A 21,576-nucleotide genomic window follows, 5' to 3' on the forward strand; every position below is an offset into this window, starting at 1 on the left:
AAATGAAGTCTGTGCCCCGGACGGGAGGTCCAGCCGGAGATGTGACCAAGGGCAGCAGGCACTGGACAGACGTGGGTGCTAACAGGGCCTCCTGTGGGGGGCCGGGGAGAGCCTTGCCGAGCCCGGCTGTCATGAGGGATGAGAGTCCCCCAAGAAGGAATCCTGTCTGAATGAGACAAGCCCGGGAAGCAGGGGACCCTGAGTGCTGGGCTGCAGTGGCCAGGCTCGGCCAACCAGTCCCCTGGCCCGAGCCTCCCGCTCTCCGCTGACCCAGCACCTGGAAGTCCAGAGAACACGGCAGAAGGTCCATCCAACCCACCTCACCACCCCCGGGAAAAACACTTCCTAGGGAACCGAGGCCACATCTGGGAGTGGAACTAAGTCTGGAAGGAGACTCCAACCCCCGGGGAGCCCAGAGTGATGAACGGGACACCTGCCCAGCCATGCGCTCTGATGGAGCATCTGAAGGCAACCAGCCACTCCTGCACAGGCCCTTCCAGAACCTTCTCTCACGATGCATGCCCACCTCCTGGTCTTTGCAGAGCCAGAGGCCAGCCATAGGGCTGGATTCTCCACTACCGCAGGAGGAGATGGACTCAAAACTGCCAGGACAGGCTAAAGTCCATCCCTTATTCAACAACACAGGAAGCCTCAGATGTGAAAAGCAAATATGATGGTTGCCTGTGGCAACAGGATAAAGGAGGGATTAAAAACCCGATGGAGGGGGAGGTGAAACTTCTGCGGGCTTGGAGTTCTGTTTGAAGCCTCAGTGACGAGCAGGAGGGTCGAGGTCCTTGAATTAAGCCCATCTGACGGCCTGACTGGAGGCCAGTGATGGATCCAGAAGTGCTGCTATCAACTGATGTGTGGGGCTGGGTGTGGGGGGCAGGTGGGCGGGGATACGGGGTGTTGCAGGGATGCAGGATGCAGTGAAGATACAGGATGTGGGATGTTATGGGATACTGCTCTTGGGGAGAAGTTTGAGTGAGAGACAAACAGGTGAAAGGAGATGACTGTGGCCTAGGGGAGAGGAGAGCAGCTGAGACGCATTTTCCAAATTACATAAACTTGAAGACGCAACTATCTAACAGACAGAAGCACTGATTAAAGCACAAAGGCATTTTCCCAAAGTCTCTGCCAGGCAGACCAGGTCCACGGACCCCGTTTATGCGCCCAGGCGGGTGGCGGGGACTGACATGAGGGCTGGTAGCTCCCTGCATCTACTCGGTGCCAACTCTTGGGGGGAGATGGGTGAGAGGGCTGAAGCCATATACACCCAGGGGAACCCAGAGAGCTCATCCCCGTCCCCTCTGTGTTCTCCTGCGCCGTCCATGTGGCGTGACATTCAGGGAGGGCTGGACAGGACTGTGGGGGCCCCGGTGCCAGGGCTGGTTCCACGTCTATTCGCTGCACCCCAAGCAGAAAGAACACAAGAGTTACAGTTTCTAATGATGTTGGCACACGCCTTCTGCTTAAAAGGCCAGGTTAATGGACGCGTGCCAACCCTCCATCCCACAGTGAGCTCCCTGGGCATCTGCAATGCTCCGGCGAACAGCCGGAATGCCCACCCGTCATGCCCGGGAGCCCACTCGACAGCAAGGCCTAAGCACCCCCCACACCCAGGACTCTGATCCCCAGAGTGTGCAGCAACCCGAGGGGGTGTTCCTGGAAGGAGGACCAGCGCTTGCCATCCAAAGCTCAACATTCAGTCCCACTGAGACACAGAAAGAGCAGTCACTCCGGCCAAGAAGCATGTCCAGGCCCCACATGGGGAGGGACCTCCACTTAGGGAGGGACCCCACCTGGGGAGGGACCCCACCTGGGAGAGACCCCCACCTGGGGAGGCAATCCCACCTGAGGAGAGACCCCACCTGGGGAGGGACCTCACCTGGGAGAGAGCCCCACCTGGGAGAGACCTCACCTGGGGAGAGACCTCACCTGGGGAGGCAATCCCACCTGGGGAGAGACCCCACCTGGGGAGGGACCCCACCTGGGAGAGACCCCACCTAGGGAGGGGCCTCACCTGGGGAAGGACCCCACCTGGGGAGGGACCCCACCTGGGAGAGATCTCACCGGGGAGGGACCCCACCTGGGGAGGGACCCCACCTGGGAGGGACCCCACTTGGGAGAGATCTCACCGGGGAGGGACCCCACCTGGGAGAGACCCCACCTGGGGAGGGGCGTCACCTGGGGAGGGACCCCACCTGGGGAGGGACCCCACCTGGGAGAGATCTCACCGGGGAGGGACCCCACCTGGGGAGGGACCCCACCTGGGAGGGACCTCACCTGGGGAGGGACCCTCCTGGTGCAGAAGTGGCATAGCCACATGTGCCCCTGAGAAGCCGCTGGCTGGCGCTGGGCAGAGGAACCTGCTCGGCAGCATCGAGAGCCCTCCGGGCAGGATTCCAGGCCAATCTCAGTCCCGCCTCCAGGACTCACCTAGGTAAGGCCTTCTCGTGGGAACAAGGGCCGCTCTGTCCCAAGAGCTCACACCCGTGGGATTTCTAGTCTCAGGCTCCAGGGCCTTTGTTTGTCTCGGACAAAGAAAGAGAAGAGAGGTGGTCTTCAGAAGGTTCTGGAAACAGTTATGCCCCTGGGAGTGGAGTCCAGACCCTGAAAGGATCTTCCTTTGGGGAAGAATCTTCCTTTTGCAGAGCAGGTGTGTCTCCACCAGTAACTCCCAATGGTTTGGCGGTTTAGTCACTCAGCCGTGTCTGACTCTTGGTGACCCCATGGACTGTAGCCCACCAGGCACCTCCCACCAGGCTCCTCTGCCCAGGGAATTTTCCAGGCAAGAATACTGGAGTGGGTTGCCATTCCCTCCTCCAGGGGATCTTCCCGACCCAGGGATCGAACCTGAGTCTCTTGTGTCTCCCACATTGGCAGGCAGATGCTTTACCACTAGCGCCACCTGGGAAGCCCCCTGTGGGTCCCCAAAGCCCATGGCCTGAGGACAGAACACCTTCTGGGCCCCATCAGCAGGCCTGGGACAGCCTGGCCTGACGTCACACACTCACCAGGGTGCCCTCGGAACCTCTCAGCAGGCAGGCTGGCAGACGGCCCCTCCCCACTGCAAGGAAAAGGGCCTCCCTGGGTGGATGGTGCTGATGGTCGGGCTTTGACCAAGGAAAGCCATGGAGGACACTGACATCTGTAAGTCCAGCCGCTCGGCTCACCGTGTACCTGCCAGGGGACCCCAGGCTTGCAGCCCTGGAGTTCCAGCCCCAGGGACGCGGGCAGCCCACCTCGGGGAAATGGCAGAGAAGGGGGCACGTCACCCTAGGGGCTCTGTCCTCACCCCGCCCTCGGCCTTCCCGTTCAGCCTCGGGAATGGAGTCTGAATCTGAGGGGAGTGCTTCCCCAGTCTCTGAATCCTCCAGCATTGATAAACAGTAACAGGATCTAGGGGCTCAGAGGGTTAAACCTGCAGCGTGAGGATCCATCCACGCCGATGGGGGGGGTGGGGGGGTCACCAGGTCCCCACTTGAGCTCCCCGAGGGGATAAGCAGGGCTGCACCAGGGGCCAACAAGGGGTGACGTCGGTCTGACGCAATGACCCCAAACAATGAAAGCATCCAAAGTCAAAACAGGCATGACCTATGGCCAGAAACATCCCTCCTGGATGCTCCAGGGAAACCGAACCCTCCGAGGGGAGAATCCCCCGATGTTCACTGGTGGGGACAAAAATCCAGGTATTTTGTGGGTTTTTGTTTTTTCTGGCCGCGTCCTGTGGCATGTGGGATCTTAGTTCCCTGACTAGGGATCAAATCCTTGCCCCCTGCCCATTGGAAGTGTGGATTTTTAGCTACTGGACTACCAGGGAAGTATCTAAAAATCCAGACATTATGCACTACTATCCTCAAATCTTGACAGATGTGAACTCAACGTCCTTCTCTCTTCCTTCCTCTGACTGAGCCGGGGTTTGGGGGACAAAGGAGCCCCCTGGGGCTGACTACCCAGCAGAGACCCCTCCTGGCGGGGCTTCTGAGTGGGAGTGTCAGGGTGCCCCTTCACAAGAAGTGGGCAGCTCCCTGCACCAGGAAACCGCAGAAAAGAGAGCCTGGACCTTCTAAAAACACTCAGCACTCCCTGTCCCCGGGCCTGTCTGTAAAAGGGCCAACAGACAGACCCCCAAGTCTGACTCACTCTCGAGACCAGAACAAACAGAAATTCCAGTCACTGACAAACCACAGAGACAGGTCAGGAGAAACAGCGCAGAAATAAGGAAGACGCTGCAGGAAAAGAAACAGAAAAGGAAGCAGGACAGCATGTAAAAATCAGACACCAGGTTCACCTGCTCTGGAGGAAAATACACCCGACTAGAAGAAGAGAGAGCTCAGTACTTCGTGCCAGGGGAACAATAATAAGCCATGAAACCTACTCCAAACAAACAATAACTCCAAAGAATAATTTCCAAAAACAGCAAGCGCAGGGCTACAAAAACAAAGTGATCGGTGATCAATCAGAAGTCAGAATGGATGCATCTGAAAATACCGTAAAGAAAGGACAAACAGGGAAAATGACAGGTGATCAAAGGAATGAGAGAAAAGATGACGGAACGAGAGGAGGAAAAGCCGACACTGAAGGTGACCGTGTTCCCACAACGGAGAACAGCAGGGAGGTGCCCGAAAACACTGAGAGCAGAACCGCCATGTGATCCCGCAGTCCCGCTCCTGGGCGCGCATCTGGAGAAAACTGCAATTCAAAAAGACACATGCATCTCAGTGCACACTCCAGCACCATTTACAGTAGCCAGGACCTGGAAACGACCTAAATGCCCATCGACAGACATGTATAAAGAAGACGTGGCACGTACAACGGATTATTACTCAGCCATAAAAAGGATGCAGCAACGTGGATGCACCTACAGACGATCATCCTGAGTGAAGTGAGTCAGACGAAGACCACACGACATCACTTACATGTGGAATCTAAAAAAAGATTCATACACAAAGCAGAAATAAACTCACAGGCACAGAAAATAAACTTACGGTTACCAAAGAAATTAAGAGTTTGGGACCAACATATACACGCATATAAAATAACCAACAAGGACCAACAGGATAGCACAGGGAACTATACTCAATTCTGTAATAACCTTTAAGGGCAGAGAATCTGAAAGAGAATAGATATTTACGCATATTGATACATGTATGTGTGTACCTGAATCACTTTGCTATATGCCTGAAGCTAACACAACATTGCAAATCAACTTATTTCAGTAAAAAGGGGAAACTGTGTCATTGAGACAGAGAACAGCTCCCAGAGAGAGGAAGGGGAAAAGGAAAAATATAGGAAACAGACTTCTTCAGGAAAAACAGCATGGCCAGCGCCAAACACTTCCTAGGTGCTTAGTCAACTCAGTCGTGTCCGACTCTTTGTGACCCCAGGAACCGTAGCCCGCCAGGCTCCTCTGTCCATGGGATTCTCCAGGCAAGAATACTGGAGTGGTTGCCATGCCCTCCTCCAGAGGATCTTCCCCACCCAGGGATCGAGCCCAGGTCTCCGCACTGCAGACGGACGCTTTAGCATCTGAGCTACCTGGGTCAGTAACTGAAGTCAATTCTTTAGGAACCCAGTAAAGAAAAAAAATCAAGTCCTGGACAAGATACGTCTAGCACAGGTTCAGGGCAAGCAGACTATCAAACAACATCCCTATAGGTCTGGGGCGACACGAGGCAGGAACTATGGCTCAAAGGTTACACAGGAAAACCACAGATGAGCTGACATGTTCACGTACACAGTTCTTATTCTTTGCAGATCCTGTATTGGGAATTTGCCTCCTTGCTAAAACTTACTGGTAACCCCAAATCAATATGAGCAGCACCGCTGTGACCACTCGCAGACAGAGCAGACATGCCGGTTCCAAGCTGGGTCTGAGCAGAGGACCAGCTAGCTCCCTTCTGTGTCCGCTGCGATCTTATAAACAACTGTCTTTATCCGGGTCTATTTGGAGCCCTGTTTTGCATTTCGGTGCTTTTCGCTGGTGATTCTGAGGTTTAAAATGGCCCCCAGGCAGAGCTGAAGCGGGGTCTGGTGACAACGGACGAGAAGGTGGGGTCGAGCCTCAGGGAGAAGTCACGTGTCAGGTGAGCTGCCTCCAGTGTGAGTCACAGGCTGCTGGCCGTGAGCCCGGCACTAATCCTGAGTGCACCGCGTGTGTTAAATAACACTCCTGACACGGAAACGCATATGCAACAAGCTTGTGCACTGCTCCACGGGTGAGGCTGCAGCCAGAGGCGCTCGGGACCCTCACCCACTGCATCCCCCACGGGCAATGGGCCTCAATGGGCATCACGACCACCAGCGGTGAGACCAGCGGGCCGGTCACTGGGGAAGCACTGCCCCCAGGACCTCCTCCCGAGAAAACCCTGGACGGCCAGCTCCATCCACCTAAGAGGTGGGACGGAATACAGAGCAGTGACAGGAGAAGGCTGCCGTGCGCCCGGCAGCGAGCAGTGACCCTGGGAGAGGAGACCCCAGGGCTGTGAAGGCTGCACCAGGACAGGCGTCTGGTGGGGTGGACGGCGACCCCGGGCAGGGAGCCCTACACCAGCAAGAATCGGTGGGTGGGGAGGAGAGGCCTCATGTGTACACGTGTGTGTGTGTGTGTGAGTGTGTGCACGTGCAAAACAGCTGCTTGTTCTCCACACACTGACCTTTTCCTTCCCAGTCTCAGAGCTCAGCTACGTTCCGCAGCCTCCTCTGCGGCCAGGTACATGGGTCAAGCGCATGGGTCAGGTGTGTGCAGTCAGGAGCATGTGGTCAGCTGCAGGTCAAGCGCATGGGTCAGATGCGTGCAGTCAGGAGCATGTGGTCAGCTGCAGGTCAAGCGCATGGGTCAGGTGCGTGCAGTCAGGAGCATGTGGTCAGCTGCAGGTCAAGAGCATGGGTCAGGTGCGTGCAGTCAGGAGCATGTGGTCAGCTGCAGGTCAAGTGCATGGGTCAAACGCATGGGTCAGGTGCGTGCAGTCAGAAGCAACCTCCAGAGGACACAAGGGAAGGTGGGAGGAGAGATGTGGTCCAGGAGCTTCCTCTTTCCCTCCCTCTGAGCAGGTACGGGAGACCCGAGAAAGACTCCAGAGTCTGGGGAGCCTGCATCCCTGAATGGCTGTGTGGATGTGAACCACCCCCTCCGCGTCCCTGCCAATCCCCAGGGGACTGAGAAATAAAACATCTATGTGTCAGGTGCCTGAGGTTTGGAGGGCTGTTTATTACAGCAATTAGTTTAATCCACTCCCAATATACAGGGAGAGAACACTAAGTTCCTTACAGCAAAAAAAAAAAAGGAGGAAAGAAAACTGTAATCAAAAGTGAAAACCAATAAAGAGATCAGCCTTCCAGTGTTTTTTGCAATCATTTCTTTTAACTTGATAGATTCATTTGAAAACAGTCTCTCTTGTGGCAAAAAAAAAAAATTACTAAAGTTCAGCTTTTCCTTCACTGAGTTTTTCTCCTTTTACTTTCAAATTAAGTCACCTTAATGAGGCTGATAATATTATTAACAGCGTGTACTTTGAGTCTGTGCTTACCCAGGCCACCCTTTACCTGCAACCCTTTGGAGAGACACGTCTGAAACGTCCGTGAAACGTCAGCGACAACCGCTCCAGGAGCTGGCATCTGTGCTTTTCTAAACGACCTGAGGCTTTTATAATAACCACGTAACTTTCACGAGAGATGTCAGATGACACGGAAGGGAGAATGAACGCTGGGCCTGGCCTGCTGCCAGGCTGGTCCTAGGGCTCAGGTCCTCCCGCGCTCTCCCTGGAAGGTGGGGTCGTGAGAGCTCGCCCTGAGATGACCCCAGGGCGCAGGGCCCCTCCCCAGGAGCGGGGGTTTCCTAGGAGACCTGAGGCGCAGGAGACTGGGCTTGGGTCAGACCCCAAGGGTCGCACTGGCGCCACTCGGCCAGGAGGTGGCGCTGCGGGCCTCCCCAGTCCCTCGGATCCCAGCCGGGCCCCTTCCCAGCAGGGCCTTCAGCCACACAGGCTGGAGCCTCCCAGAGGCGTCTACACCCGCCCCAGCCCAGTCTACACCCGCCAGCCCCACCTCTCCACCTCCTCTCTAAACTCTAACAGGAGGGCTCCTCTCGGGCACACAAGCCCCAGGGAGACCTAAGGAGCAGAGACCACGAGAAACGAGACGCCCCGGCGGGGAGCCCATCGGCACAGGCTGAGACCCCGGTCACCTGATCCCAAGAGACAAGAAACCCACTGGGAGGGGCCCACTCGGCCGGCCGTGGGTCCAGTGCCGCCTGCCAGCCTCCGGAAAGCCCCTCCTGGGGTCACTGAGCCTTGCCAGCCTCCCCAAGGCCCCGGACGCGCATCCACTAGCCAGACCCTGGACGTGACTCCACGGGGGGCTCAGGTCCAGCCCCGCCCAGCCTGAAAGGTCCCCCACCAGGCCTGGTGCCACCCCCCGCCCCCGCCAGGCTCCACCCGCCCAGCTTCAGCGTGCTGCCCTGCCACCTGTGCTGCCCACCCCAGAGGGAGCCCCTCCTGCGTCTCCAAGGCCCCCACAACAGCACCACAGCCAGGGAGACCCCTCTCCGGCACCCGCTGTGGCCACAGGGACCTCATGCAAATTCACCACAGAAGGACCATCTCGTGTGCCTCAGACAGCACGGGGCTCAGACCTCGAGGGACGACTCAGGGCTGCCGGCGGGCAGGGCGGGGAAGGGTATGCCGGGCAGAGCTCGCAGATGCCAGGAAGCGGGAGCCGCAGTGCCAGGGGAGGTGGCAGGGCCTGCCCGGGGCGGGCAGCCCGTTTACTAAGGCACCCACTGTGCTCGCTGCCGCTGCAGGCCTGGTCTCCGTGCTGAGGCTTGGCCTCCATCCCTGCACACAGTAGGTGCAGCGAGGAGGGGGAGGAGGGCCCAGCAGGAGGGGCGGGCGGGGCGCTCGTGGGGAGGGGGCGGGAGCAGCTCGGGCCTCTGGGACCGGCGGGGCAGGGGGCGAGCAGAGGCCCCTGGAGTCCAGGTCACGCCTGCCATGGGCCGGAAGGCGGGCGGCGGGCAGGCTCACCGTTTGCTGCAGATCCTCGATGACGATGCGCAGCACCAGCGTGTGGGCCTGGCCCTCCTCCGCCCTGGCGCCACCTGGCTTCTGGGCTGTGGCCCGGATGGTGTCATAGATGGTCTCCTCCTTGGAACTGTCCGAGTCCGACTCCTCCGAGGAGTCTGAGTAGCTCCGGGCCATCTCGTCCTCGCTGGACGTGGGGCTGCGTGGCATGGCTGCGCGTGTCTGCTCGGAGAAGGGAGGAGGGAGACAGACATCAGGGGAGGTTCAGAGAGAAGCGGGGGTGTGGCGGAGACCGGTGTCCAGGGGCGTGATCGCAGGCTGGGAGACCTGCGTGGGTAATACACACACACACACACACACACCTCCACACACCCCAGCTCCTCCCGGAGCCCGAGCCAGGCAGGACCTGTGGGGCCCCGAGAGCCCTGCCCGGGTGCTCGGAAACCAGCACTTAACAGGAGCCCGGCCGCGGCTTACGGTGACGGACCAAGGGGGCGGCGGGGCGGTCTGAAGCGTTCGGGAGTAAGAGGAACAGCTCTCTGTTTTTCTTGGAGGAGCAGCAGGCAGAGAGATGCGGGCTGTGGGTCAGAAGGGTACCGAGCACCTGCTATAATAACCCCCTCTGCTTCAAACACAGCAATGATAGGTACTGTGCAAAAATAGACCCAGCAGGCAGGGCCAGGCTCAGAAATGAGAGAATCTCCAGGCCCAGGAGCACAGCGGAACCCAAAGACTGATGGGGGCAGGCTGATGGGGGAGGGCTGGGGGTCCCCAAAAGCCCGCGGAGGTTGGGAGGGCAGCTTCCTCACCATCAAGTGCAATAAAAGCCCCCCGGCAAGGACCCAGGTGAGGGGGCCGACTGCCGCCTCGTTCCACGGGCGTTAGCAGGACAGAACTGGGAGGGCAGGCTGCCCACGGGACACCCCCAGGTCTGTGGGCAGCGGTCAGAAAGGTCAGGCTAAAACCTGCCCAGGAACACCCCCAGCTCTGTAGGCAGCAGCCAGAAAGGTCAGGCTAAAACCTGAGATGACCAGGGGTCCTGGGGCAGGGGGGTGCATGCCAAACCAGCAATTGCACTTCTGTGTGAACTCTGTGAAGGACGTCAAAGGTCAAGTTCACGTGAACAAGAAAGATGTCCCAGGCTGTTCCCTGCAAAACGGGTGCCCTGGTTAACCCAGCTCACACGCCACCCTGACCATTCAGGATCTGCCTGACCAGGGTGTGGTCTCTACTTCCCACGGACAGCACAGCTGAGAGCACCATGGACCCCAACGACCCCCACAGGGCCCCGAAAGGAGCCCTGAGAAAGGACCGTTCAGACACGGCATCCTTGCTCACAAAGGCTGGAAGGATGCAGGCTCGCCTGGAGCCTGAAGTGCACACGACGTGACTGACGGGGCAGAGGCACCCACAGCGACAGGAACGCCAAAGTGGGGGGCGGGGGGGCAGAAAGGGGGTCACAGCGCCTGTGACGTTACTTGTAACTTTGGTTTCCTCGAAACAGTTCCAGGTGATGAGACAGAAAGCCAGACTTCGACAAACCTGGGACACAGAGGCTTGCAACGCTCTTCTCTGGGCATCTCTTTGTGCGTGAAATATTTCACAGTAGAAGTGGGGGGGGGGGCAGGGGGGAAGCAAGGGGGAGGGGAAGGGAGGAAGATGGTCACCTGGCCGACTACCCTAGGGGCTGGGGAGCACGGACCTGGAAGCCATTCATTTTGGGGTGACGAGCCTCAGAAAAGTCCCAGGCAGGACACAGCTCAGCCAGTGCCAACTTGGCGTCCAGTTTGAGAAGGCTGACACCCACCATTTACCTCCAGAGTTCATTTAAGGTCAGCGGACACCCATGGACATGCTTCTCTGCTGGGCCACCAGGTCCCAGGACATTCCTAGCCCCTGATCAGACACTCAAAGCCTAGCAAAGTGCAGACGCCACCCTAGAAAATGCACCCCCCACACCCAGGGAAAGGCAAGACCACAACTGGGTCGGGGGCTCCCCTACTGCCAAGAGCACCTGGACTGTCCTCGCACACGGGGTCCATAGATGCGGCTCTGCCCAACCTGCAGGGGAGCTGAGTGAGTCCTAACCCGGAGGTTTCTCAGGAAAAACCCTGATATCTGGCTCATCCTGACCACCAGCAAAATCTGGCCTGGTTGGGGTCGGCCATGCAGCACCCGGGGCTGGAGCAAGCTGCTGCGACTCCCTGGCCAGCCTGCCCTCCTCCCCAGGTCCTCCCAGAACCGAGAGACTCGCACGGTCAGAGCTCCTGCCGCCGAGCTCTCTCCCTGGCCCGTGGGCCTCAAGTCTGAGCAACTGCGAACAGATCCACCCAACACCCCAGCCTGGCCTCGTCCTCGGTCTTCTGCCTTCACACCTCCCGAGAGGGTCCCTGGTCAAACATCTCAGCCAGCAGATTACCCGGATCACCCAGGAAGGGTCTCGTTTCTTAAAGGAAAGTTACCAAGCTAGTCACACAGTCATGTCTGACCCCACAGGCTCCTCTGTCCAGGGGATTCTCCAGGCAAGAACACTGGAGTGGGTTGCCATTCCCTTCTCCAGAGGATCTTCCCGACCCAGGGTCAAACCCGGGTCTCCTGCATTGGAGAAACCAGGGAAGCCTAAAATTTCCAAAGTACATCCCATCCTCCACTAAAACTTCAGAGCACCCGGGGACTCCTGAATTCACTGACAAACGCCTCTGTCAGTTGAGCTTCATATTTTTCCAACCGGACAAGAGCACAAACTGAAGAGTGGGGGGGGGGGGGGGGGGCGGAGGCCGAGGACAGGGTCTGGCCACCCGGGTTCGACCTTAGGAAGGTCCCAGCCAGTCTGGCTGCAACTTCCACCAACACGTTCACTCCTGCCTTCGCTCATTCACCACTTACACATGAAAAAAATAAGTGCCTGGCATAATTATATGTCACATATATACTATATAAAGTAGAACACAGTTACAATTATTGTAATATGGAAATAATTGTATGTTATTATAATATAATATGATTATATACACACAATTATAATATAATACAAATATAAATTATGTACATCATTGTGTGTGCTGTCTTAGTTGCTCAGTTGTGTCTGAATCTTTGTGGCCCCATGGACTGTAGCCCATCAGGCTCCTCTGTCCATGGGATTTCTCAAGCAAGAATACTGGAGTGGCTTGCCATTTTCTTCTGCAGGGATCTTCCCAACCCAAGGATCGAACCTGGGTCTCCTATGTGGCAAGCAGGTTCTTACCGTCTGAGCCCCTAGGGAAGTACCATTATATAGTTGCATAAATATTATATACAAAATCATTTCCAACAAGGTTTCCAGGTTTTAATATCCTCCAGAAAAGGTCAACTCCATGGTGGTCCAGTGGTAAGCACTCTGCACTTTCACTGCCGTGGATTAGAGTCGGACCATAAAGAAGGCTGAGCGTCCAAGAAGTGATGCTTTTGAACTGTGGTGCTAGAAAAGACTCTTGAGAGTCCCTTGGACAGCAAGGAGATCAAACCAGTCAATCTTAAAGGAAACTAACTCTGAATACTCATTGGAAGGACTGATGCTGAGGCTCCAATCCTTTGGCCACCTGACGTGAAGAGCCGACTCACTGGAAAACACCCCGATGCTGGAAAGATTGAAGGCAGAAGCAGAAGGCGGCAGAGATGAGATGGTTGGATGGCATCACCGATTCAATGGGCATGAACCTGGCACACTCCAAGAGATGGTGAGGGACAGGGAAGCCTGGTGTGCTGCAGTCCACGGGGTCACGAAGAGTCGGACACAGCTTGTCAAATGAACAGCGATCCTACAGAACAGTATTTCTTGGGGTCATGAAGGGTCGGACACAGCTTGTCAAATGAACAGCGATCCTACAGAACAGTATTTCTTTGTCCTGGCTGCACACGGAAGCCACCTGACATCTTTTTCTAAAAAACAACGGTGCCAGGAGGTCCGATTCAACTGGTCTAGGTGAGGCCCCAATATGGACATTGTCTTTACTTTTTTATATTTATCTGCCTGCACCAGATGCTAGTTGCGGCATTTGAGATCTAGTTCCCTGACCAAGGATGGAACGCCGGCCCCCTGTATTGGGGCCACGTTAGCCACTGGACCACCAGGGAAGTCCCCCTGCTGGATGTGACCTTTAGATGCCTGGAGACTCTGAAGCTGGGAGAGACTGAGGTAAAAGGAGAAGGGGCGGTGGATGGTGAGATGGTCAGATGGCATCACAGACTCAATGGATACCAATCTGAGCAAACTCCGGGAGAAGGAAATGGCAAACCCATTCCAGTGTCCTTGCCTGGAGAATTCCACGGACAGAGGAGCCTGGCAGGCTACAGTCCAAGGGTTGCAGAGTCAGACACGACCGAGCGACTAACGGTCAGCTGCTGCTGCCCAGGGCGTGGGAACAGCCCGCGGGTCCAGATCCAGAGGTGGTTGTGAGTCAGGTCAGACGATGGGCAAACACTGGGATGTACAAACGCTGGCAACACCGTGTTTCTCCAGGGTGACTCTGCAGCCGCGGTGCCCAGGCCGGTGACCCGTTGTGGACACACAGTCTGAACAGTAAAGTATACCTGAGCCCAGGGGCGTCCTTCCACAAGACCAAAGCTGGAGGTGGGGGTCCTTATCTGGCCAGAAGGAGCCACCATTGCTACTACATCAGCTTAGAGATGATGGTCAGACATGGACGTGTCTGCCACCGAAACCCACTGGACGGGCCTGAGGGGAAAAGGCAGACCTGTGCCCACTTCTTCCCAGGACGTCCTGGGAGCTCAGGCCAAAAGCCCCAGCAGGCTGATCCTGACCTTGAAAAGGAGTGTGTGTAACTCAATCAGCTGATCCATGGGAAAAGCAAACACCTGCAGAAACACTTAATCATTAACTGTGGTTGGGGCTGCGCGTGACAGGAGGGTACCCGGGGACTCTCGCATTTTGGATAAACAACAGAGACGTTTCATCCTAAGTACTTCCTAAACACTGGGTAGGACATGGGGTGCGAGGTGCTTAGTCGTGTCTGACTCTTTGTAACCCACTGGACTGTAGCCTGCCAGGCTCCTCGGTCCATGGGATTTTTCAGCCAAGAAGACTGGAGTGGGTTCTTCCTGACCCAGGATCGAACCCACGTCTCCTTCGTCTCCTGCATTGCAGGCGAATTCTTCACCTGCGGAGCCAGCAGGGTATTTGCACTGAAACACTAGCAATCTGAAATTCGCACAGAAGTGGGTGTCCTGCATCACACGGGGCAAAGCCATGGCGGGTAGCAGGCCTTCTCCAAACTGCTGGGGGCGGGGGATGCTCCCAGGAGAGGGAGCCAAGGACGACAACTCAGTGTGGAAACCAGCTTCCCCAGGAAAAGTCAGCGGCAGGACCCGCAAGGGAAGGTTCCTCACCACCTGTGGGCAGACATTTCTAGTGTAACTCACCTCTCGGGGAAAATACCAAACTATACAAATACAAGTCGATAAAGTTCAACATCTCTCAGAATGTGTTTGCTTCACTGGCCCTGCTGGGCACCTATTAATACGGGTAAAGGAAAGTAACAGTGGAAAAGCAATTTTAACAAAAACGCCACATTTTGCTGCCGAAATGTTACAAGAAAGCACGCAAGTGTTCCAAGAAAACATAAAATCTCAAACTGTCTCCTGAGTCCCCTAACAAATTTCCTCCTGGTTCCTTCCTCAGGCACAGAGAAAATATGAAAGCTGCCCTGGGACAGAAGACACATAGTAAAAACAGAATGACTTCACCAAGGTCAAAGCTGCAAGAATCACATGTATGAAGATAACCTATAAAAAGGCAAGGGTTCCATCAGCTCTGGTTTAGTTTATATGTGTGTGTATACACATATGGGCTTCCCTGCTGACTTCAGATGGTAAAGAATCTGCCTGATATGCAGAAAACCCGGGTTCACTACCTGGCTTGGGACAATCCCCTGTAGAAAGAAATGGCTACCCACTCCAGTAATCTTGCCTGGAGAACCTCATGGACAGAGGAGCCTGGTGGGCCACAGTTAATACACACACACACACACACACACACACACACACATGTGGTTTTTTTGGGAAAAAAAAAAAGTTTTTATTCAAGTGGAATCTCAGACACCTGACGTATTTAACATACAGGAAGCAAGGTTTTGTGACTATTTATTTACAAATATACTAAACCGGCTGGTCCTCATAGCAGTGAGACCCTGCTCTCCCAGGAGCTGCTCTGGGGTTCTGTGCAGACAGAGAACTCAGGTCAAGGTCATGGCCAAGGACTGGCAAAGCCTCCACCAGAACCGGTAGGTCTAGAACTAGATTCGGGAGGGGCCCAGGTTCCGCCACTCCCTTGGAAAGTCACTAACAGAGGACGGTGAGTTAACACAGAATGACAGGGAGTGGGGGTGCAGGGCAGGTGGGCTTTGGGCAGCAGTGGGCCAGGTGGAGGTTGAAGGCGCCTGGGAAGGTGCGAGAAAAGCACGCCTGTGTCTCAGTACTCATTTAATCTGCGCTGCTCTTCCCTTTGGGCTTCCCAGGCGGCAAAGAGCCCAGAGGCCAATGCAGGAGACACCGGAGACGCAGGTTCAGCCCCTGGGGCGGGAAGATCCCCTGGGGAAGGACATGGCAACCCACTCCAGTCTTCTTGCCTGGGAAACCCCACTGACAGGGAGCCTGGCGGGCTACAGTCCACGGGGTCGCAGAGTCGGACACGACTGAGCGCGCGCACACACACTTCCCTGCAGCCGCACGTCAGAGGCAGTGAGAAGCGGCAGGGAGGCACTGCAGCACTGGTGAAGCTGTGGGGGGCGTGGGGGCTGCCCTAGAAGCTTCTGCCGCGCCGGCCCCCCAGTAACTGCGTCAGAATCTAGGAGGCGTGGTCTAGGGATCAGACCACACCCCTGAGGGCGGGGCGACACCAGGATTCAGGCCACACGCCACCTCTTCCGGCGACCCCTGCGGGACGCCACGCCCCCAACGGCTCCAGCAGACTGACCGCAGCTGCAGCCCAGATGGTGCCACGCGGCAGCCACCCCATCTGCGAGGACAGCGTCCGCTACCACACCGCAGGCCGGGGGGAGACTGCAGAGCCCGCCCACCAACGTGGCATCAGCCCACGTCCCCCCACCGCCAACTTCACGCGTTGGGGTCCTGACCTCCAGCACCCGAGAAGGTGGCTGTGTTTGGAGTTCGGGACTTTCACGAGGTGATCATGGTAAAATGAGGTCACTGGGTGGGGGGGGGCCTGTCTGACGTGCCTTTTTGTACGGCTCACGGGGTTCTCGGGGCAAGAACACTGGAGGGGTTCGCCATTCCCTCCTCCAGCGAATGCTGGGAGAGATGGAAGGTGGGCAGAGGATGACATGGTCGGATGGCATCACCGACTCAACGGACATGAACTTGAGCAAACTCCGGGAGACCGTGGAGGACAGGGAAGCCTGGCGTGCTGCAGTCCACGGGGTCGCAGAGAGTCAGACAGGACTCAGTGACTGAACAACAACAGACAGTCCAATGCGACTGGTGTCCTCATCACACAAGGAAGTCAGGACACACACACACACACACACACACACACACACACGCGCGCGCGGAGGGGCGACCCTGTGAGGACGCGGCCGTCCACACACCCGGGAGCGAGGCCTCAGGAGGATCAGCCCTGCTCACACCCGGGTCCGGGATTCCAGCCTCCAGGACCGGAGACAGGAAGTGTCTGCTGTCTAAGCCCCCAGGCTGGGGGCCTTTGCTATGGCAACCACAAGAAATGCCTAAGGGGTGAGGCCCTCCGGATGTTCTTTACTAGACACATGGACTATATTTCTGAGGAGAATCGCCATCAAGACGGGCTTTCTTCTGAAACCACTGTCTAGGTAAATTCCATGTCTGTCCCTTCCTGCATCTTCGGATGAACTCCAAGAAGGACAGCTGTCCTCTCTCCCCCATGAACTGCTGATGTCCTTTTCTGCCCGGGGTGTCTCTGCCTAGCTCCCCCAGCCCTTCCTTCACGCCTGGCTCACCAGACCACACTCACTCTCCTTCCGTCTCTCCCGGGAAGCCCCGCTGTCCACACCTCCCCGTTAACCTCTGATGATTCTCAGCTAGTGCTCTGAAAACCACGCCATCACAGACACTCCAGTCCATCCCTGGCCAAAGGAGTTTGGGAAACTAGATGAAACAAACACGGACCAATCACTTTGAAAGTCAAAGTGCTAGCTGCTCAGTCGTGTTCGACTCTTTGAGACCCCATGGACTGTAGCCTGCCAGGCTCCTCCACGCGAGAATACTGGAGTGGGCAGCCACTCCCTTCTCCAGGGGATCTTCCAGACCCAGGGATCAAACCCAGGTCTCCTGCATTGCAGATTCTTTACTGTCTGAGCCAGCAGAGAAGCCCAGTCACTTTACTGCAGGACTTACTGGTGTGCTTTCAGTGGTCGTCTCTCAGAGTGGCTGATGCAATACATTCCCCAAACCACTTAACCCCTGAATCACCTGCTCCTGGAGAGGGCAAATGTCACCTCCCGCAGTAGGCACGTCGCACGCCTGCAGGGCATGTCCCGCAGAGCCCAGCTCCCCGCCGAGCACAACCGCCCTGGACGCTCACTGGGTAGAGACAAGTAAGGCAGGGAACTGGACACACTCCTCCACCCAAAGGAAAAGGGCTCCAGGGGTATTACCGCTGCTCAACATCCTTCGGCCAAAATCGATCTCCCCAGATCAGAAAGAGAACTGCTGACGAGCCAGATGCTGAATTAAAATGTCTCCGTTGAGGATCACTGACCGTAAGGAGGAGGATCACATGCCTGACTGGCGTGTTGTGTGTGGTGACTGGCGAGTTCTGTGTGGTGACTGGCGAGTTCTGTGTGGTGACTGGCGTGTTCTGTGTGGTGACTGGCGTGTTCTGTGTGGTGACTGGCGAGTTCTGTGTGGTGACTGGCGTGTTCTGTGTGGTGACTGGCGAGTTCTGTGTGGTGACTGGCGTGTTCTGTGTGGTGACTGGCGAGTTCTGTGTGGTGACTGGCGAGTTCTGTGTGGTGACTGGCGAGTTCTGTGTGGTGACTGGCGTGTTCTGTGTGGTGACTGGCGAGTTCTGTGTGGTGACTGGCGTGTTCTGTGTGGTGACTGGCGAGTTCTGTGTGGTGACTGGCGTGTTCTGTGTGGTGACTGGCGTGTTCTGTGTGGTGACTGGCGAGTTCTGTGTGGTGACTGGCGAGTTCTGTGTGGTGACTGGCGTGCAAGGCATCGAGAGGCATTCTAGGTGGGTTAACGGAAAGGCTGGGATTTGGAACGTTCACCAGATGGACCCACTTCCCTTCCACGCAGCAGAATTCCCTTAGGACCCTGTGCTCCTTGGACTATAGGCGCGGGGCCCCCACGGCTTCCACCTCCCCTCCTCCTGGAGAGCCAGCTGCGGAGTTTGGGCTGCAGGGGGCTCCCTTCTGAGCATCTGCTGTAAATATTGTTCAGCTGCGTCCAACTCTGCAACACGCCAGGCTCCTCTGTCCTCCACTATCTCCTGGAGTCTGCTCAGACGCATGCCCATTGAGTCAGTGATGCCATCCAACCACCTCATCCTCTGTCACCTCCTTCTCCTTTAGCCTTCAATCTTTTCCAGCATCAGGGTCTTTTCCAACGTAAACAGGGCCACGCGATTCTAAAGAAGGCCTGTTTTTTTTATCACAGGCCCACATTTTGGTTTTCTTCCAGCATAAATGAAGAGATTCTGACCAACCAGTGTGCCCCCCGTTTCTAACCTCATCACAAAAGACGTGGTTCACTCATCTAACACTTTTGCAGTAGCAAGAATCCATTCACGCTGAAGAAAAGGGGTCCCTGGGATATCAGGACATGAGGACTAACAGGTCAAGACCTCCTCTGCTGGGAGGCGGCCCCGCCCAGCACCTCGAAAACCCAAGCTGTTGTTCGATAGGCTTTGTGTCCTGGGGGACCAGAGGCCTGGACTCTGACAGCCACGGGGTGGATGTCAGGGGGCTAGGAAAGGAAACCTCCTCAGTCAGGCCCCAAACATCTAGAAGATCACAATGAAGGAGCATTTCCCCGACTGGAGCAGTGAATCTGCCCCAATCCTGCAGCAGCCATCAATATAACTAACACACAAGGCAAGAGATAAGTGGGTACACTGTTTCAGGATTAAAAAGGTTGGGGGAGAGAATTGTTTTTCAGATACTCAGCTTCTCTGTGTGGAAAAGCCACGAGCACTTGGAAATAAATTATTTAAACCAGTGAAAATGCTCAGCAAGTGCTAGACAAGAAATTAATTAATACACAAAGTTAACTAAGTTGCTACATTTGCAATAAATAATTTAAAGGCATTAAAAATTCTATCAGAGTCCCAACAATAACCACAGACATATAAGAAAAATTATCTAAAGCAACCTATGCTAGACCTTTATGGAGAAAATGAAAAGGACATTATTCAGAACAACAAAATAAGAAAGACACAGGTCTTCCTATGAAGACCAGATGAATGGAGAGATCCACCATAATCATGGAAGCTAGGGCTTAAGATTTTAAAGATAATAGTTCTCCACAAAACACAGATTTGAGGCAACTTCCAACAGAAACCCTGGCAGGACTGTTCACAGAACTTATTCTGGTCGTAACGTTTGCCGAAAAGGAGAAAGAGCCGAAAATAACCAGGACAGGGACTTCCCTGGCGGTCCAGTGGTTAAGACTCCACCCTTCCAATGCAGGAGGCGCAGGTTCAATCCCTGATCAGGGAACAATCCCACATGCTTTGCAGCACGGTCAAAAAATAATTTTTTTAAAAAATACCAGGACTAACTTTGGAAACAAAGAGATGCCAAATCTCCCTAAACAGTTATAAGATGAGATCAGGAGGACTTTGCTACAGAGACAGATACAGATCAATAGGAAGAGCAGAGAACTCGGGACAGGCCTTGCAAACATGGGGATGCAATGTGTGTCCATGTGTTGGGAGGAAAAGAACCGATAAATGCACGATGTTGACATTGTGGGCTGTTCACACGCAAAGTGTCAGAAACGGAGCCCACCTCCCCACACACGAGCCAACGCCACACACGCTAAAGACCTAGGCATGAAAAAGCAAAACTACAAACGTCTGGAAGGAAAAAACACAAGATCTCCTCCTCAAGAGATGCAGGTTTGGTGCTGCTATAACAAATGACCACAGATTATTGGGATAAAACAACAGAAAGGCATTCTCTCACAGTCCTAGAGGCAGAAATCCCAAATGAGCCACACAGGGCTAATGCCAAGGTGTGGTCAGTGCTGGCTCCTCCTAGAGATTCAGGGAGGAATCTGTCTCCTCGCCCTTCTCAGATTCTGGGGCGCCCCCTACTCCCCCGCGCACAGTCTCTGCATTGCTGTCCCCTTGCCTTCTCCCTCCTATACCTGCCAAGCCCCCCTGCCTTCCTCTAATGAGGACCCCTGAGATGACAGTCAGCGCCAACCCAAATCGTCTAAAACATCCTCCCTACCCCAAGATCCTGAACTTCATCACATCCACAGAGCCCCCTCTGCCATAATATAATAAGTCCCCTACATTCAAACCTTCAGGGTGCAAACATCCAAAGATGCGACGTGCGGTCCATCAGTGGCAGGTGTGATCAAAGTGCAGCCCGCCCTCCGTCTCCTGTTCTGAGCATCCTTCAGCCCTGCCATCTCCCACCCCTTCTCCCTCCTTGAGTCAGTAACTTCTTCCCGGCTCACCCGACGCCAGCCCGTGTGCTGGCTGTTGTACTCTACGGCTGTACTTTTCAAGGTACTGTACTGTCAAGATTAAAACTGCTTTCCTTATTTTTTGTTTTTTAATGTATTATTTGTGTGAAAAGTATTATAAACCTATTACAGCACAGGACTATATACCGGTTGTTTTAGTTGGGTATCAAGGCTAACTTTGCTGGAATGACAAACAAATTGGACTTACAAATGTGTTCTCAGAACAAAAACTCATTGGTACACAGGGGACTTACTATAGGGTCCCATTCGTGGGATCCAGAGATTACAGCCTGGTATCTTTGGGGGCCAAGGCTCAGCTGACCAAAAACCTACACAGCATATTAAAAAGCAGAGACATCACTTTGCCAACACAGATGTGTACAAAGTTACCATTTTCCCAGTGGTCATAAACAGATGTGAAAGGCAGACCATTGAGAAAACCAAGCTCTGAAGAATTGAAGCTTTCGAACTGTGGTGCTGGAAAAGACTCGTGAGAGTCTCTTGGACAGTAAGGAGATCAATCCAGTCCATCCTAAAGGGAATTAACCCTGAATACTCACCAGAAGGACTGGCGCTGAAGCTGAAGCCCTAATACTTTGGCCACCTGATGCGGAGCCAACTCGTTAGAAAAGACCTTGATGCTGGGAAAGACCGAAGGTAGGAGAAGAGGGCAACAGAGGATAAGGCGGTTAGATGGCAGCACCAACTCAAAGGGCATGAATCTGAGCAAATTCCGAGAGACTGTGCAGGACAGGGGAGCCTGACACGCTCCCTGGGTTCCCCAAGAGTTAGACGGGACTTAACGACTGAACAACCACAACAGAATTGGTACTATGTTTTTCTACCTTTTTATGTTTATGATGTT

The 21,576-nt window shown here is 55.1% G+C and overlaps 1 protein-coding gene across 6 annotated transcripts in view; it reads right to left on the reverse strand.

Moving 5' to 3' along the window:
* SHANK2 (SH3 and multiple ankyrin repeat domains 2) overlaps positions 1-21,576 on the reverse strand; it is a 549,988-nt gene that overhangs the window by 452,886 nt on the left and 75,526 nt on the right. For all 6 annotated transcript variants that reach the window (XM_070457813.1, XM_070457814.1, XM_070457811.1 and 3 more), the window contains exon 3: positions 9,024-9,242. In XM_070457813.1, coding sequence (XP_070313914.1) covers positions 9,024-9,230 — 207 coding nt within the window. In that variant the 5' untranslated portion in view covers positions 9,231-9,242. The remainder of the gene's footprint in view (positions 1-9,023; positions 9,243-21,576) is intronic.

Source organism: Odocoileus virginianus, chromosome 28 (genome assembly GCF_023699985.2).
Source record: "Odocoileus virginianus isolate 20LAN1187 ecotype Illinois chromosome 28, Ovbor_1.2, whole genome shotgun sequence".
Classification (NCBI taxonomy): domain Eukaryota; kingdom Metazoa; phylum Chordata; class Mammalia; order Artiodactyla; family Cervidae; genus Odocoileus; species Odocoileus virginianus.